The sequence below is a fragment of the Hemibagrus wyckioides genome, linkage group LG03, assembly GCF_019097595.1.
Source record: "Hemibagrus wyckioides isolate EC202008001 linkage group LG03, SWU_Hwy_1.0, whole genome shotgun sequence".
Classification (NCBI taxonomy): Eukaryota; Metazoa; Chordata; class Actinopteri; order Siluriformes; family Bagridae; genus Hemibagrus; species Hemibagrus wyckioides.
Window position 1 is genome coordinate 25,681,935 of NC_080712.1, and position 17,256 is coordinate 25,699,190.

Here is a 17,256-nt window from a genome sequence, read left to right on the forward strand (position 1 = left end):
CTTAGCACTGGCTATGTGCCTAAATCTTTTAAGCTAGCAGTTATCAAACCCTTGATTTAAAAACCTGACCTCAACCCCTGTCAGCTGTCTAACTATAGACCAATATCAAACCTAGAAAAGGCTGTATCACAACAGTTATGTTCATACCTGCATAGAAACAACATTTATGAAATGTATCAGTCAGGATTTAGGCCTCATCATAGTTAGGACTCTAGCTGCTGCATTCTGGACTAACTGGAGCTTGTTTATGCTCCTACTAGAACATCCAGACAGTAAGGCATTACAATAACCCAACCTAGAGGTAACAAAAGCATAAACTAGTTTCTCTGCATCATGAAGTGACATCATATTTCTTATCTTAGCAGTATTTCTGAGATGGAAGAAGGCTACCCGAGTGATATTATCTACATGAGCTTCAAACGAAAGACCAGAGTTAATAATCACACCAAGATCTTTTACTGCTAGACAAGATGAAACCGAAAGACCATCCACCGTTACTCTGTAATCAGAAAGCTCACTTCTAGCTGCATGTGGTCCTAGTACTAGCACCTCTGTCTTGTCCGAATTAAATCAGGAGGAAGTTAGTGGCCATCCAATGTCTAATGTCCTTTACACACTCTTCTATCTTAATAACTGGTGTCTCTCATCTGACTTAGCTGAAACATATAGCTGTGTCGGCATAACAGTGGAAGCTAATACCATGTTTATGAATAATTGCACCAAGGGGTAGCATATATAGGGAGAAAAGCAGTGGGCCTAAAACAGAACCTTGTGGAACACCGAACATAACCTTGGTATGCATAGAGAAGTTCCCATCTAGATCTACAAACTGATATCGGTCAGTCAGATAAGACCTGAGCCAGGAGAGGGCTTTTCCTTTAACACCAACAACATGTTCTAGCCCATCAAGTAGAATAGTGTGGTCAATGGTGTCAAAAGCTGCACTAAGATCCAGTAGCACCAGTAAGGAGACACAACCCTGATCAGGTCATTTACCACTTTAACCAGTGCTGTCTCTGTGCTAGAACCAGAAGATATGAACACATCACTTCTATCTTAGCCACACTACATTGGCTCCCAGTCAAATTTCGCATTGATTATAAAATACTGTTACTAACCTATAATAACTATAATGGTCTCACGCCGCAGTACTTGAGCGATCTTTTAGTCTTTTATGATCCGCCACGCCTACTCCGATCAAAGGGTGCTGGTTACTTGGTAGTACCTCAAGTAGCAAAGGCTACAGCAGGGGGCAGAGCTTTCTCTTTCAAAGCCCCAAAGTTATGGAACAGCCTTCCAATTAGTGTTCGGGATTCAGACACATGTTTAAGTCTAGGCTGAAGACACATTTGTTTAGTCAAGCTTTTAATATATAGTTCTTAGGTCTTTACCTAAGAACTATATATTAAAAGCTTGACTAAACAAATGTGTCTTCAGCAGATCTGGAAGGTTCATGGTCATAGAGTGTTTGGTGTACTGGGATGTTTGGATGCTGTCATCTTACCACCCTCGCAAGTCGCTCAGGTTTGCTGACTGTGAAGTGGTTGGACGCTTTATGTTCCGGGAAGCCTTCATGTCTGTCACCTTCTGTCTCTCCCTTTTAGTTATGCTGTCATAGCTAGTCTTTCCGGAGTCCCTGCCTGCACTTTACACATAATCTTACTTTTTATTAAAGACATAATTGTCTTTAAACATCACACGATCAGAATCATACTTAATATCTTTCTCTTTCTCTCTCTGTCTTTCTCTGCCGAGCTATACACCCCACTCCTGAGCTCCCAGTGTTTGCCAGTTCCAGTGTGACCACTGCCCTACCCCTGGTCAGAGTCTCATTGCTTGGTGGTGCCCACTGATGCTGTGGATGGATCTGTGTGGACCATCCACAGACAGAGCCACTTGGGGACTTTCATACAGTCACAGATCTGCCATTTCATCTGTCAGCTTGTGGCAGCAAAGAACTAGTGTCTATAATTACCCTAGAATCTACAATGACCTAATAGTTCCTCATGGACCATTGATTGCTGTTGTAGAAAGGACATTAATCAGCTACAGTTACGTTATTTACTGTTTAGTGTCACCCAAATGAGGATGGGTTCCCTTCTGTGCCTGGTTCCTCTCAAGGTGTCTTACTTATTCCATCCCAGGGAGTTTTTCCTTGACACCGTCGCCACAGGCTTGCTCATTAGGGATAAAATAGTTTAATTATTAAATTGAATGATTTATTCTTATTTCTAGTTATTCAGTTATTTTTTCCCCTCCCCTTTCTCTGTTTCTCTTCTTTTGTAAAGCTGCTTTGAGACAATGTTCATTGTAAAAGGCACTATACAAAATAAATTGAATTGAATTGAATTATGCTTGTTGACATAATTGTAAAGCTAACAAGTGTAACAAGTGCAAAGCTAATTGTAACATGCTGATAGGGACTAGGACTAAGTGGCTTGCAGACACATCCCTCAATCATTAAAATATGGCTATTAAAATAAGTAAAAAAAAACCCAAACATCTAAAAATGACATGTATGTATTTAATGGTTGGCCATTTTTTATTTTTTTTAATTCATAACCATGTTTTTAAATACTGCACATTTGTTTTCATTCTCTTACCATTTTATGTGTTGAAACATGCTGCATGTATGTGGAAAAAAAAGGTGGATTTAGTTTTACCGGGTGGACAATGTCTTTGCTCTGATCACGGCTCTCCCTGAATGCCAGCTGTACCAGCAGGCCCATGGCAGCAGGCAACTCTCCCTCAATCACGAGTTTATGTCCAGCCCGGCTAATGTGTGAGGTTTGGAACAGCTGTCTGGGGGTCTGGCCATAAGTCTTGATCATTGTCTCTAGGGCTCGCCGTTGTACAGGATCCTCCACGGCTGAAACGTCCATTCCAAAATATGTCTATAGGAACAAATAAAGAAGAGGTTTAAAAAGATGAGAATGATTTCTGCACTGTTAGAAAATGTGAAATGTTACACGTTAGAATACCCAAGATTCATTCAAAAATCAGTCTCTCTGTACATTTTCCACATTATAATAAAAATGACAAGAAGAACATCAGTAATATTACCTATTACCTAGCTGGTTCTTTCTGTTGTAAGAGCATTTCAGCTAGATCAGACATAACATATGAGAAAAATGCACTTGAACTTAATCTTGCCTCTAAAGGGTAACCATGCCCTAACTTAGCCTCAGAATTTAGCATATGTCCTTAAATGTTGGGCAAATCCATCTAATACAACACACTAACTGATCACTTTATTCGGACCAGTGTTTCTAAAACACATGGACACAATTATCTAAATTAGCCACAATCACAATTATCTAAATATGGCAACAGTGCAATGCATAAACTCAGCAGAAATGGTCCAGCATCTCACATCAAACATCAGAATGGGGAAAATGTGATCTCAATTATTTTAACCATAGCATGATTGTTGGTGCCAGTCAGGCTGGTCGAATATTTCTACAACTGCATATATCTAACTGACTCTAGAGTTTACTCAGAATGGTGCAATAAAGAAATTTGGCTGTTCTATGGACAGAAGCACCTTGTTTATAAAAGATGCCAAAGGAGAATGGCCAGACTGGTTCAGGCTGACCAAAAGTAACTCAGTAACTAACCACTCCTACACTGTGGTGAACCTCAAGGGGGATGGGCAACAACAGCTGTAGAATTGGCTGACAGAAGTGTATAAGGAGAACAAGAACAACAATAAATGAGGCTACAGTGGGCAGGTAAGTAAATGTCACAAAGCAAAAGTAATCTCAAAATGGTTTCCTGAACATGGCAATGAGTTATGTTTTCTTTAGTGGCCTTATGGGTTCACATACGAATATAATTTTAAGACATTTGAGGGGAAAAAATCCATCTCCACATTATTTTACATTAGATATACTTTTTTGTCAGAGAATAGCCCCCAGTGGCAACCCCAGTAGCCAATCTAATAACAATGTATAATTTTTGTGGATCATCGTGGACCTATAGTTCATACCGACTAATCATTTTTAATTTTTTTTTTTTTTTTAAATCAAATTTCCTGTTAAAATAGCTCTTTCTTTAGTGGTTGTAAGAGCATAATAGAAAGTTTCATAATGACTGCTCACTTTTAACTCCATCAAATGCCTGCTGAAACCTGACTGCCATATCTTTAAAAATAAGCAAAAAATTTATGTTGGCAGAGCTGAGTGGTAAAATGGGGTGTTATAAAAGTAAAATGGTGTTATGTTGTTTTTATTGCAACCAGTAGACAGATTAGGGTCTAAGTAGAGGGAGTGAGTATTACATACTGGCCAAATTTCATGTCTGTGGCTTGTACTTCCTTGCAATTTTTTCCCATTCTTTTCCAGAGGAGCTATTTCAAATGGCTTTTAAACACAAGTTATTCATGTTCAGAAAATGGACCATTCCCAACCAGACTAAACAGTTTTGGTCTCCTTTCAATATCTCAAATAATGTGGCATAAGATAGTGGACAATACTAATCAGTGGGTTTAATCTAGCCATGGGGGTCACAGTCCAGTGACTTCTGTGCTGGTCCCAAGCCCGGATAAATAGAGAGGATTGCGTCAGGAAAATGTTGCCAAATTTAATCATGCAAATCATCAGTACTCTGAATTTCATATCGGATTGGTCGAGGCCCAGGTTAACAACGACCGCCATTGGCACCATTGACCTACAGGCCGCCAATAGAAATTGGGTTACTGTTGGTTGAAGAAGTAGAGGAGGGAGGAGAGTGAGTAGACAGAGAGAGAAGAGGAAAGGTAAGAGTGTAGGACTGAGAATAGGAACTCTGAATGTTGGTACTATGACAGGGAAACGAAACGAAACAGCCTTTATTTGTCACATATACATTACAGCACAGTGAAATTCTTTCTTCGCATATCCCATCCTTGGAGGTTGGGGTCAGAGCGCAGGGTCAGCCATGATACGGCGCCCCTGGAGCAGAGAGGGTTAAGGGCCTTGCTCAAGGGCCCAACAGTGGCAACTTGGCGGTGCTGGGGCTTGAACCCCTGATCTTCTGGTCAACGACCCAGAGCCTTAACCACTTGAGCCACCACTGCCCCCTAGGGAAAGGTAGAGAGTTGGCTGATATGATGGAGAAAAGGAAGGTGGATATACTGTATGTACAGGAGACCAGGTGGAAGGGTAGCAAGGCTCGTAGTATAAGAGCAGGATTCAAGCTGTTTTATTATGGTAAGTTTTATTATGTATTGTAAGAGAAATGGGGTATGTGTGGTCCTGAAGGAGGAGTTTGTGAGGAATGTTCTGGAGGTGAGGAGAGTATTAGACAGGGTGATGAGTCTGAAGTTAGAGATTGCAGGGGTGATGTTGAATGTTGTTAGTGGTTATGCCCCACAGGTAGGTTGTGAGTTAGAGGAGAAAGAGAGATTCTGGAGTGAATTAGATGAGGTGATAGAGAGTATTCCCATGGGTGAGAGAGTGGTGATCGGGGCAGATATTCATGGACATGTTGGTGAGGGGAACACAGCTGATGAGGAGGTGATGGGCAAGTTTGGAGTTAAGGAAAGGAAACTTGAAGGACAGATGGTAAGTTGACTTTGCTAAGAGGATGGACATGGCTGTGGTTAACACTTATTTTCAGAAGAGGGAGGAGCATAGAGTGACTTACAAGAGTGAAGGTAGGAGCACACAGGTAGACTACATCCTATGTAGAAGAGGCAATCTGAAAGAGATTACTGACTGTAAAGTGGTAGTGGGAGAGAGTGTAGCCAGACTGCATAGGATGGTGATGACTTTGATGGTTTGTAAGAAGAGGAGGTCAAAGATATAGACAGAGAAGAAAACCAAGTGGTGGAAGCTGAAAAAAGGAGGAATGTTGTGAGGAATTTAGACAGAAGTTGAGGCAGGCTCTGTGTGGTCAGGTAGTGCTGCCAGATGACTGGGAAACAACAGCAGAAGTGATCAGGGAGACAGAAATGTGCTGGGTGTGTAATCTGGAAGGAGGGAAGAAGATAAGGAGACCTGGTGGTGGAATGAGGAAGTTCAGGCTAGTATTCAGAGGAAAGAAAAGTGGGAAATAGACAGGACTGAAGAGAATACAGGAACACAAGGAGTTACAGCGCAGAGTGAAGAGGTAGGTGTCTAAGGCCAAGCAGAAGGCATATGATGAGTTGTACACTAGGTTAAACACTAGAGAAAGAGAGAAGGACTTGTACAGTTTAGCTAGGCAGAGGGATCGAGATGGGAAGGATGTGCAGCAAGTTAGAGTTATTAAGCATAGAGATGGAGAGAGGTGAGGAGAGTGTACAGTGGAGATGGAAGGAGTACTTTGAAGAGCTAATGAATGAGGAAAATGAGAGGGGAAAAAAGAGTAGAAAGGGTGAACTCTATGGAACAGAAAGTAGACAAGATTAGAAAGGATGAAGTCAGGAAGGCTTTGAAGAGGATGAAAAGTGGAAAGGCAGTTGGTCATCCCGGTGGAGGTCTGGAAGTGCCTAGGAGAGGCAGCAGTGGAATTTTTAACTAGTTTGTTTAACAGCGTTTTAGAGAGTGCTACCAGAGGAATGGAGAAGAAGTGTATTAGTGCCAATCTTTAAGAATAAGGATGACGTGCAGAGTTGCAGCAACTAGAGGAGGATAAAGTTGATGAGCCATACAGTGAAGCTATGGGAAAGAGTGTATTGGAAGCTAGGTTAAGGAAGGTAGTGGAAATTTGTGAGCAGCAATATGGCTTCATGCCCAGAAAGAGCACAATAGATGCAATTTTTGCTCTGAGAATTTTGATGGAGAAGTATAGGGATGGTCAGAGAGTTGCACTGTGTGTTTGTAGACTTGGAGAAAGCGTATGACACAGTGCCAAGAAAAGAGCCGTGGTACTGTATGAGGAAGTCAGGAGTAGCAGAGAAGTTTGTCAGAGTGGTGCAGGACATGTAGGAGGGGGGCAGGACAGTGGTGAGGTGTGCTGTAGGTCAGACAGAGGAGTTCAAAGTGGAGGTGAGACTGCATCAGGAATCGGCTCTGAGCCCCTTCCTGTTTGCTATGGTGATGGACCAGTTGTCAGAGGAGGTCAGACGCCATTGCAGATGACATTGTGATCTGTAGTGAGAGCAGGGAGGAGGTGGAGGAAAACCTGAGGAGGTGGAGGTTTGAGCTGGAGAGAAGAGGAATGAAAGTCGGTCATAGTATGAGTGAGTACATGTGTGTGAATGAAAGGGAGGGAAGTGGAACAGTAAGATTACAGGGTGAAGGGGTGAAGAAGATACAGGAGTTTAAGTACTTGGGGTCAACAGTCCAGAGTAATTGAGAGTGTGGGAAAGAGGTAAAGAAGTGAGTGCAGGCAGGTTGGATTGGGTGCAGGAAGGTGTCGGGAGTTCTGCGTGATAGAAAAATTTTAGCCAGTGGTGAGACTGGCCATGCTGTATGGTTTAGAGACAGTGTCACTGAGGAAGAGACAGGAGTCAGAGCTGGAGGTAGCAGAGCTGAAGATGTTGAGGTTCTCTTTGGGAGTGACAAGGTTGGACAGGATTAGGAATGAGTACCATCAGAGGGACAGCTCATGTTGGACATTTGGGAGACAAAGTTAGGGAGGCCAAATTAAGGAGGTTTGGACATGTTCAGAGGACCTGTGAGTGAGAATCCTCACTCTCCCTCCTCTGAACATGTCCAAACCTGTTGGACATGGAGCTGCCAGGCAGGAGGCAAAGAGGAAGGCCAAAGAGGAGGTATATGGATTTAATAAATAAGGATATGAAGCTAGTGGGTGCAAGTGTTGAGGATGCAGAATATAGGGATAGGTGGAGAGAGATGATTCACTGACCCCTGAAGGGAAAAGTCGAAAGAAGAAGAAGACGACTAATCAGTGGGTTTCAAGCACTTCTTGCAAATAATGCCCCCAGTGGCCAGTTCATGCCAAGATACACAAAACAATAAATAAAATATCTGTGAACATACATATTAAAGTTTTCTGACATTAACTCAGGGCTATTTGTGTAAAATTCCTGCTGACCTCTGATTGGATGAAGGTAGCCATGCTTATGAAGTAATTCAGTGATTACAAACTCAGTTGGAGATTAAACAGAAATAGATGCAGACATAGATAGTACTTAGACTTAGTATACTAGTTGGCACAAACAAATGAATGTGACTGAAGATTCCTACCAACTTCCCTCAGACTGAAGAAGCTGCTCTAACTAGAAATCTAACTAGAAAGAAGTCCAGCTGACATGACTCAACTTCCAGATAACCACACCAGGATGATTTAGAATGATCACAGACATATTGCTACACATTTTGGGGTGGAGACCCTGAAGTTGGTACGGGTATATGAAAGAACATCAAGAAAACTGGCGGACTACAGGAACCATCTTTAACCTAAGATGCAGACAACAGTCTAATCCCTACAAGCCTACACCTACCATCCATGGTCAAGGGTCACCAAGCCGATATGATCCTCCAGAAAACACAGGAACACCTGCTTAATGAAAGGATAATACAGGTCCACTTCACCATTGATGCCTTGCAACTCAAAATAGATCGCCTTCACCAGAACATATCCAGCACTCTACCCAACCCAGTTTTGGACAGAATTACGATTTTCGTCCAGAATGCCCAACTGGCCCAACAACACAAAGAGGAGAGACAGACTAAGAACATAGATCTCCTTCTCTCCCGCAAACAGAACACAGCAGAACTCAGCTGGGGGGAAAAAGGATGACAGGACAACAAGAGAGGACACGAAAGTCAAGTCACAGCAAAGTCACCACATTTCTAGAGGACCATCACACCTACAAGAAGCTGAAAAGAGACCTGACCAGCAACTATAAGACAAAAACACCTGGAAAGGGATGGCACCATTGACAGGGGTACCTACCATCATCTGTACTCTGAGGAAGCCACTCCTTGCATTTATGGACTTCCCATGATACACAAGAAAGGATCCCTACCTCAGACCTATAGTCAGCAGCATTAACTCAGTGACATACAACATTGCCAAATATCTTGCTAACATTTTAGCACTGCTGGTTGGACACACTGACCACCATATACAGAATTCAGAAGATTTTGTCTCCAAGATCAAAGAACTAAAACTGGACACTGACAATGGTTTCTTTTGATGTTACATCACTCTTCAATAGAATCCCCACTACTGATGCTTTCACAACAGTTAGGAAATAACTGAAGGATAGCAGCCTCACACTAAGAGCAGCCTCAACCCAGAGCAGACCTGCTCTCTCCTAAACCTATTTCTTAACAGAACCTATTTCACTTACAGAGGTGACTTCTATAAACAGAAATATGGCTGTGCCATGGGTTCCCTGGTGTCACTTATTGTGGCAAACCAATACATGGAGGATGTAGAGAAGGCGGCACTCAACTCTTTCTAAAAGATGGCACCAACCCATTGGTTCAGATATGTAGACGACACCTGGGTATCATGATCTGAGAAGTACAGGGCTTCACAGATCATATTAACGCTACTGAGACCAACATTAATTTCACCAGAAAGCACACCAAGGACAACAGGTTGGTATTCCTGGACTGTGCAGTTCTCTGAGGGGAAACTAGGAGTAGAAGTATATAGGAAAGCCAGATACACAGACCAGTACCTACTGTTTGATTCCCACAACCCACTGCAACACAAATTAGGAGTCATCAGGACATTACACCACAGGGCAGAAAGCATTCCCACCTCTACAAAAGCCAAAAAGAAGGAAAACAATCATCTGAAGGCAGCCCTCAATGCATGTGGATATCCTAAGTGGGCTTTCAACAAGACAGCTTCTAGCAGAAGGACAACAGACCGAACTGAGGAGAACCAACAGAAAAACCTTGTCATCTCTTACATGGCCGAGAAACTTAAAAAAGATTTTTGAAAAACACCTTATTCAAGTTTACTTTGAGACTCATCCACCTCAAAGACCGGACACCAAAACATAAGAGGAGTAATGTAATTTACACAGTCCAGTGTAGTTAAGAGTGTTCAGAGCTCTCCTTTGGAGAGACTAAACAACAGCTACATAGGAGGATGTACCAACACAGAAGAAGCAAAATCTCAGGACGAGAATCAGCTGTGTACCTGCATCTGAAAGACAAAGGACACACATTTTAGGATAAAAATGTACACATCTTAGAATCTTGGATGGTTTGAAAGAGGAGTGAAGGAGGCCATCTATGTCCAGGTGGAAAATCCAACAGAGGTGGAGGTCTTCGGCACAACCCCTCTCCTATTTTTCATGCTGCTCTTTGATCCATTTCCAATGTCTACCAGGAAAGCCACACCTAAGGACTCCCCTGTCCATTCTCACATTTGCTGATCATTACTCTTAATACTTCAATAAACTTACTCCACCTTACTCTCCTTCTCTGGGGTCATTACATCCTAAATGGCTCCCTTATTCCTAACACCTCCTCCCATTCTAACCTTCCCTTGTTCCCTTAAAAAGGCTACCCAGGGAGGAGAGGATCCTTGACCCTGAAGGATACAAATTCGTGGAATCCTGCCAACTTCCCTCAGACTGAACTGTAACCCAGTGTAAAAGCTGATATATTGTTTATTATCTATTTGTTTATATGTAACAATGTGCTGTTATATGTTAAAAATCATATTCTCTATTATAGTGTTTATTCTGCAAATAGTCTACATTATGTTTTGTGGTTATTTCTGTGAATCCTTTAGAGGTCATTGTGTAAGGGGAGAAGTTGGGGGGAAAAAAAAAAGAGTAGTGCAGAAGTGAGGAGAAAAGCATGCGGTGAGAGTGAGGCATGAGGGAAAAAAATGGGAAGCTGATGTATGAAGTAGATATGTAAATTAGTGTAATTTTTGCTAGAAAAGCAGTTAACTAATTTATACTCAAGTTTATATGAGAGAAAGACTCTCAAGAGTCAGAAGTGTGTGTATACAATACTACTCATGTGTCATAATGAGACACCCAGTTTAGGCTTGCTAAAAGTGGACTGTTAGAACAGAGGATTTCAGAGGAACAGGCAATTTTGGGAATTTTGTGCATTCTGAGGATATTAGCAGGTTCCTGAGTGGCACAGGCACCTCGTCAGTCTCTCATTGTGGATGGTGATATTTTCCACTTTCTGATTCTGACTACAAGGTTGAACGCAATTGGAGGTATTTTCTGCTTTAATTTTAATTTAAAAAAAGGGATGCATTTACAAGGGCACCAACAATAGAAAGATTGAAACTGAGGTAAAAAAACAAAACAGTGAATTGAACAGTGGTTTGAGAGAACTATCACTTATTACTGTCACTGAAATGTTTAATACGTTGAGTGAGGAGATTACTGTAACTGAGTGTTTGATTTGAATCTTGTTTTCAGTATCAAAATACTGAAAGGTACAACAAAACTGCTAAGTCATCACTAGTAGAGTATATTAGATCATTCAAATTCCCGGAAGATAAATACAAGGAAGCCAAAATGAATAAATACAGAGTAAAGTCAGGGCACTTTTTCTTTTAGAGAGAGGGAAAACAGCACAACACAATGAATGTCATGTACACAAGTACACAAAACCTTTCAGTCAAACATAAACTAACCGCAGGGTGAAACACATTGATGGCCTGGATAGCCGCCTTGCCCTTCTGCTTAATTCCAAACACCAGGTCTATCCACTGGCAGAGCATCTGAGACACTTGCTCAGACTCGAGAGCCTGTCTGTGGATCAGCACAAAGAGCCGTGGGTCATTCCTGGCCCAAGGAGGCAGATTCACATGGTTCACTCTTTCACTATTCTGACGGATTCCAAAGTCAAAACCTGGCATGGGGAAAGACATATAGTTAACATGGTACTGTGGTAATACACATTCAAGATTCTTAAGCAAACAAAATTAAAAATCATCTGACTTTTGAGATTAACCAGCACTCATAGTAAATTAATCGATTTGAAAATTTGGACACTAGATAGTCCAAAATGCATTAATGTGGAAACTTAAAATGTGGGAAAATGGATACCTTCTCTATTGACCAGAAATTCTGGCAGATAAAAAAACTCTGGGATCAATTCCTTAACATCTGTCATGGACTCATAAGAGGACAGTCTCCATGTGGTCTTCATGGAGTGAAAGGTCCGGTCAGGAATATCAAAGCTCTGGTCTGAGAGCATTAGAGAGAGAAAAAAAAATACATAAATACTCCATACAGACAGAGCCAGAGAGACAGCCTTTCCAGTTCCAAGCAGCATTTAAAGCATTGGCCTCTTTGAAGGCACTGGTAGATTTGGATATCCAGGTGTTATTTAACATTCAGGACTTATGCCTGTTACGAAGATCACGGGGGTTGAGTACACTGCCCTTCAGGCCCGGTTCTTGCCAACCATAGAAGGGTGGGCAGACAGATATCTCAGGTGGGCAAATTTTGGGGGTGGGGTTGAGGAGATAGATACTCTGTAAAATTCAACTAATTAAATGATGGAATACCAAAAATAATGTTGTACTAATATTCTTGCTTGAGCTTGGTTAAGAAGACATATTATATTAAGTCAATATAAGCACAAATTTCAACGTTCAGAATGGCTAATAACTGGACTAATAAGCACAAATTCAGGCAATATTATAATCTTTTTAAAGTTGAAAACCTCTGGAATGTCATCAAGAGTAAGATGGATGGTCACAAACCATGAAGCAAAGCTGAGCTGTTTGCTTTTTGGCAAAAATAGTAGTATAAAGTAACAGCAATGTGAAAAACCAAATGACAAAATGCATGCAAATCGGGGTTATTCCTCCAAATACTGATTTCTTAATGTTATTTAGCCAAAGCATTAACACAATTTGTTTACAAATTATTTGCATTTTGTTTTATTTGAGTTATTAAAGCTCTGCAAATACTGCGTAATCTTGGGTTATTTTGATGTGTTGTCATTTCCTTTAAATATACACTCTAATAACAATAGTTATATTTTGAATTTAGGAGAAATATTGTCAGCAGTTCACAAAAAATGAAACAAAACTGTTCATCTCACCAATACATGCACCTGGAAGAAAAAAACATAAGAAACTGATTTCTTATCAGATTTTTTCCCCCAGAGCAGTATTTCACAAAAGTGAGTACACCCTTCACATTTTTGTAAATATTTTATTATATCTTTTCATGTGACAACACTGAAGAAATGACAATCTGCTACAATGTACAGTAGTGAGTGTACAGCCTGTATAACAGTGTAAGTTTGCTGTCCCCTCAAAATAACTCAACACACAGCCATTATTGTCTAAACCATTATTGTCTGGCAACAAAAGTGAGTACACCCCTAAGTGCAAATGTCCAAATTGGGCCCAAAGTGTCAATATTTTGTGTGGCCACCATTATTTTCCAGCAGTGCCTTAACCTTCTGGGGGATGGAATTCACCAGAGCTTCACAGTTGCGACTGGAGTCCTCTTCCACTCCTCCATGATGACATGACAGAGCTGGTGGACGTTAGAGACCTTGCGCTACCCCACCTTCCGTTTGAGGATGCCCCCCACAGATGCTCAATAGGGTTTAGGTCTGGAGACATACTTGGCAAGTCCATCACCTTTACCCTCAGCTTCTTTAGCAAGGCAAGTGGTCATCTTGGAGGTGTGTTTGGGGTCGTTATCATGTTGGAATACTGCCCTGTGGCCCAGTCTCCGAAGGGAGGGGATTATGCTCTGCTTCAGTATGTCACAGTACATGTTCCCTCAATGAACTTTAGCTCCCCAGTGCCGGCAGCACTCATGCAGGCCCAAACCATGACACTCCCACCACCATGCTTAACTGTAGGCAAGGCACACTTGTCTTTGTACACCTCACCTGGTTGCTGCCACACACGCTTGACACCATCTGAACCGAATAAGTTTATCTTGGTCTCATCGAACCACAGGACATGGTTCCAGTAATCCATGTCCTTAGTCTGCTTGTCTTCAGCAAACTGTATGCAGGCTTTCTTGTGCATCATCTTTAGTAGAGGCTTCCTTCTAGGACGACAGCCATACAGACCAATTTGATGCAGTGTGTGGTGTATGGTCTGAGCACTGACAGGCTGACCCCCCACCCCTTCAACCTCCGCAGCAATGCAGGCAGCACTCATACGTCTATTTCCCAAAGACAACCTCCGGATATGATGCTGAGCACGTACACTCAACTTCTTTGGTCGACCATGGCGAGGCCTGTTCTGAGTGGAACCTGTCCTGTAAAACCGCTGTATGGTCTTTCCCACCGTGCTGCAGCTCAGTTTCAGGGTCTTGGCAAACTTCTTATAGCCTAGGCCATCTTTATGTAGAGCAACAATTCTTTTTTTCAGATCCTCAGAGAGTTCTTTACCATGAGGTGCCATGTTGAACTTCCAGTGACCAGTATGAGAGGGTGTGAGAGCGATAACACTAAATTTAACACACCTGCTCCCCATTCACACCTGAGACCTTGTAACACTAACAGGTCACATGACCCTGGGGAGGGTAAATGGCTAATTGGGCACAATTTGGACATTTCCACTTAGGGGTGTACTCACTTTTGTGAGATACTGTATATATGTGTGTATATATATATATATATATATATATATATATATATATATATATATATATATATATATATATATATATATATACACATATACACACACACACACACACACACACACATACATACATACATACATACATACATACATACATACATACATACATATATATAGAGAGAGAGAAAGATCACATTATGATCACTGTTGCTGGAGCCATTAACAGGCTTTTTTAAAGGAACCAAAAATTGATGCATTGCATTTGGAAGCAAATATTTCCACACTTTATGAATTGCGTGACTGTCGCCTCGCCTCGCGAGTGTAGACCACGCAGTTACTTACAGCCAATCAAAAAACGTGAAACTGTTTGATTTTGCATTGTGATTGGTCGGGGCTTTCAACACCCCTTCTACAAACTTCTCAACACAGAGCCCACCTCAGACTGCTTTTATCAAATCACAAATCGTACAAAAGAAAATAAAAACGTATTTGTCTTTACCAAATTTTGATTGGGTGGGCAAGACAGATGTTTGGGTGGGCTCAGCCCACCCCTGCCCATGCCTAGAGCTGGCCTTGCTGCCCGTGCACAACATACTCAAGCTGTGTAGGGACGTGGTAGGTTAGTGGTTAAGGTGTTGGACTACTGAACAGAAGGTTGTGAGTTCAAATCCTAGGTCCACCAAGCTGCCTCTGCTGGGCCCCTGAGCAAGGCTCATAAACCTCAGTTGTATAAAATGAGATAAATTACAAGTTCCTTGGGATAAGGGCATCTGCCAAAACCAGAATTGTAAATGTGTAAGTGAATGTTAGAGTGAGATTACCTTGATAGGCCAGGAACATTTTGGTGAAGGGAGGCATCCGGACTAGGAAGTGCAGTACGGTCCCACTGTTGGAGTAGTGGGAACCATAGTGGTATGGTTGTACAGGGGGCATAGGGTCATCCTCACGTGCACCCTTCTTATATTCCTCCTCCAAATACTACAAAATCATACAACTATTCATTATTCAGCATTATAGCCAGTAATTGATTCATGATAATTGAATTTTAAATGAAATCCAAAAAGAGCTAAAGCAATACCCTATAGTTGGCTACATATCTGTCCTCTTTCTCTTTTGACTGCACAGCAATAGGTTTGCTCAGGTTTCTGCCAAAATAAAATATACATTATAAAATCCAAATACCATTATATACCATATACCATTATATCAATTTAAACGTATTAAAAATACACTGAACAAAATTATAAAAGCAACACATTGAAGAGGAGTGGACCAACATTCCAAAGGCCACAATCAACAACCTGATCAACTCTATGTGAAGGAGATGTGTTGCACTGCGTGAGGCAAATGGTGGTCACACCAGATACTGACTAGTTTTCGGACCAACCCATCTTTGAGTTCAGCTCATGAAAAATGGGGGCAAAAACAAGTGTTGCATTTATAATTTTGTTCATACTTCATAAGGTATTAAAAATGTATGTGAGAAAACAACATTATTATACATAAAGTCCACTGAACAAAATTTAATAAGCGTAAATCCAGTAACAATGTAGTTCTGCTCTATGGCACCACTGAATCTACCTCTAAATATAAAAGCCCCTGCTGGCAAGATCATTATCATTTAGTTTGCCATTGTTAGGGTTTACTTCTCATTATTATTATTACTATTCTGATTATTTGCTACACAACAGGTAGCCACAGGAACTCATAGAAAAACACCACATTATGTCACATGGTCAGAATTCCCACAGCTCACAGGCAAGTAAAGGGACCAGCAGCAGCCTGATGGTGGTGCTATTATTCTAATTCACTGATAATAATCTAAATCAGTGAATTCATTTGCTGTTTTTCAGGGGTTGGGCTTGGAAAGGAACTCTTAATGCTTCAGCATACCAAGACATTTTGGACAATTTCATGCTCCCAACTTTCCAGCATGACTGCACACCAGTGCACAAAGCAAGGTCCATAAAGACATGGATGAGTGAATTCAGGGATCAGGCCTGCACAGAGTCCTGATCTCAACCAGACAGAACACTTTTGGGATGAATTAGAGTGGAGACTGCAAGCCAGGCTAACAAATGTGCTTCTAGAGTAACGGTTAAAAATTCCCATAAACACACTCCTAAACCTTGTGGAAAGCCTTCCCAGAAGAGTTGAAGCTGTTATAGCTGCAAAGAGCAGGTCAATTCCATATTACATTCATGTGCATGTAAAGGCAGACTTCCCAAAACTTTTGGCAACATGGTGTATTTCACACAACTAGCACTGAGCTCCTGTCACAAAACATCATATATATTTAATATGTATGTAATATTAATTTGTATATACGCTTTTCTAATGTTATATGTACATTAGAAAGGAGTTGACACTGGGGGTGAAGTGTGCTATGACCAAGTAGATCGCCACTTGTGGCTATATTCATTTTAACACTTTCTATTGCAGCACATAGAATGTTTCATACACATTTTATGAAATTTGGCAAAGTAATAGAGGTCTCAGCGACCTTTAAAGCAATCATGTTGTACACTACTTAAGCCCTTTAATGCCACCAGTAAGACAATGTTGCACAGATATTTACACTAATAACTTCCACAATGGACTGTGATTGAAAACTGTTCCTATCTGTGTCTCTTCGGTTCAACCGAAGTTCAAAGGTAATTTCTGCCAGATTGGCATTTTCACCATTGAACATTTTCCATATTTTATACATAAAAAACCTTTTTTTCCTCCATTCTTTGTCTATTTATCACTAAATTTAAAGTGGTATTTAGTATTGGGAGACAAAAGAAAAATAGATTTTTGATATATGGGACAGTTCAT

General features: G+C 41.2%; 1 protein-coding gene across 3 annotated transcripts in view; it reads right to left on the reverse strand.

Moving 5' to 3' along the window:
- lyst (lysosomal trafficking regulator) overlaps window positions 1-17,256 on the reverse strand; it is a 114,921-nt gene that overhangs the window by 13,358 nt on the left and 84,307 nt on the right. For all 3 annotated transcript variants that reach the window (XM_058382454.1, XM_058382443.1, XM_058382448.1), the window contains exons 42-46: window positions 15,515-15,581; window positions 15,258-15,414; window positions 11,918-12,058; window positions 11,503-11,720; window positions 2,664-2,894 (exon numbers count right to left, since the gene is read on the reverse strand). In XM_058382454.1, coding sequence (XP_058238437.1) covers window positions 2,664-2,894; window positions 11,503-11,720; window positions 11,918-12,058; window positions 15,258-15,414; window positions 15,515-15,581 — 814 coding nt within the window. The remainder of the gene's footprint in view (window positions 1-2,663; window positions 2,895-11,502; window positions 11,721-11,917; window positions 12,059-15,257; window positions 15,415-15,514; window positions 15,582-17,256) is intronic.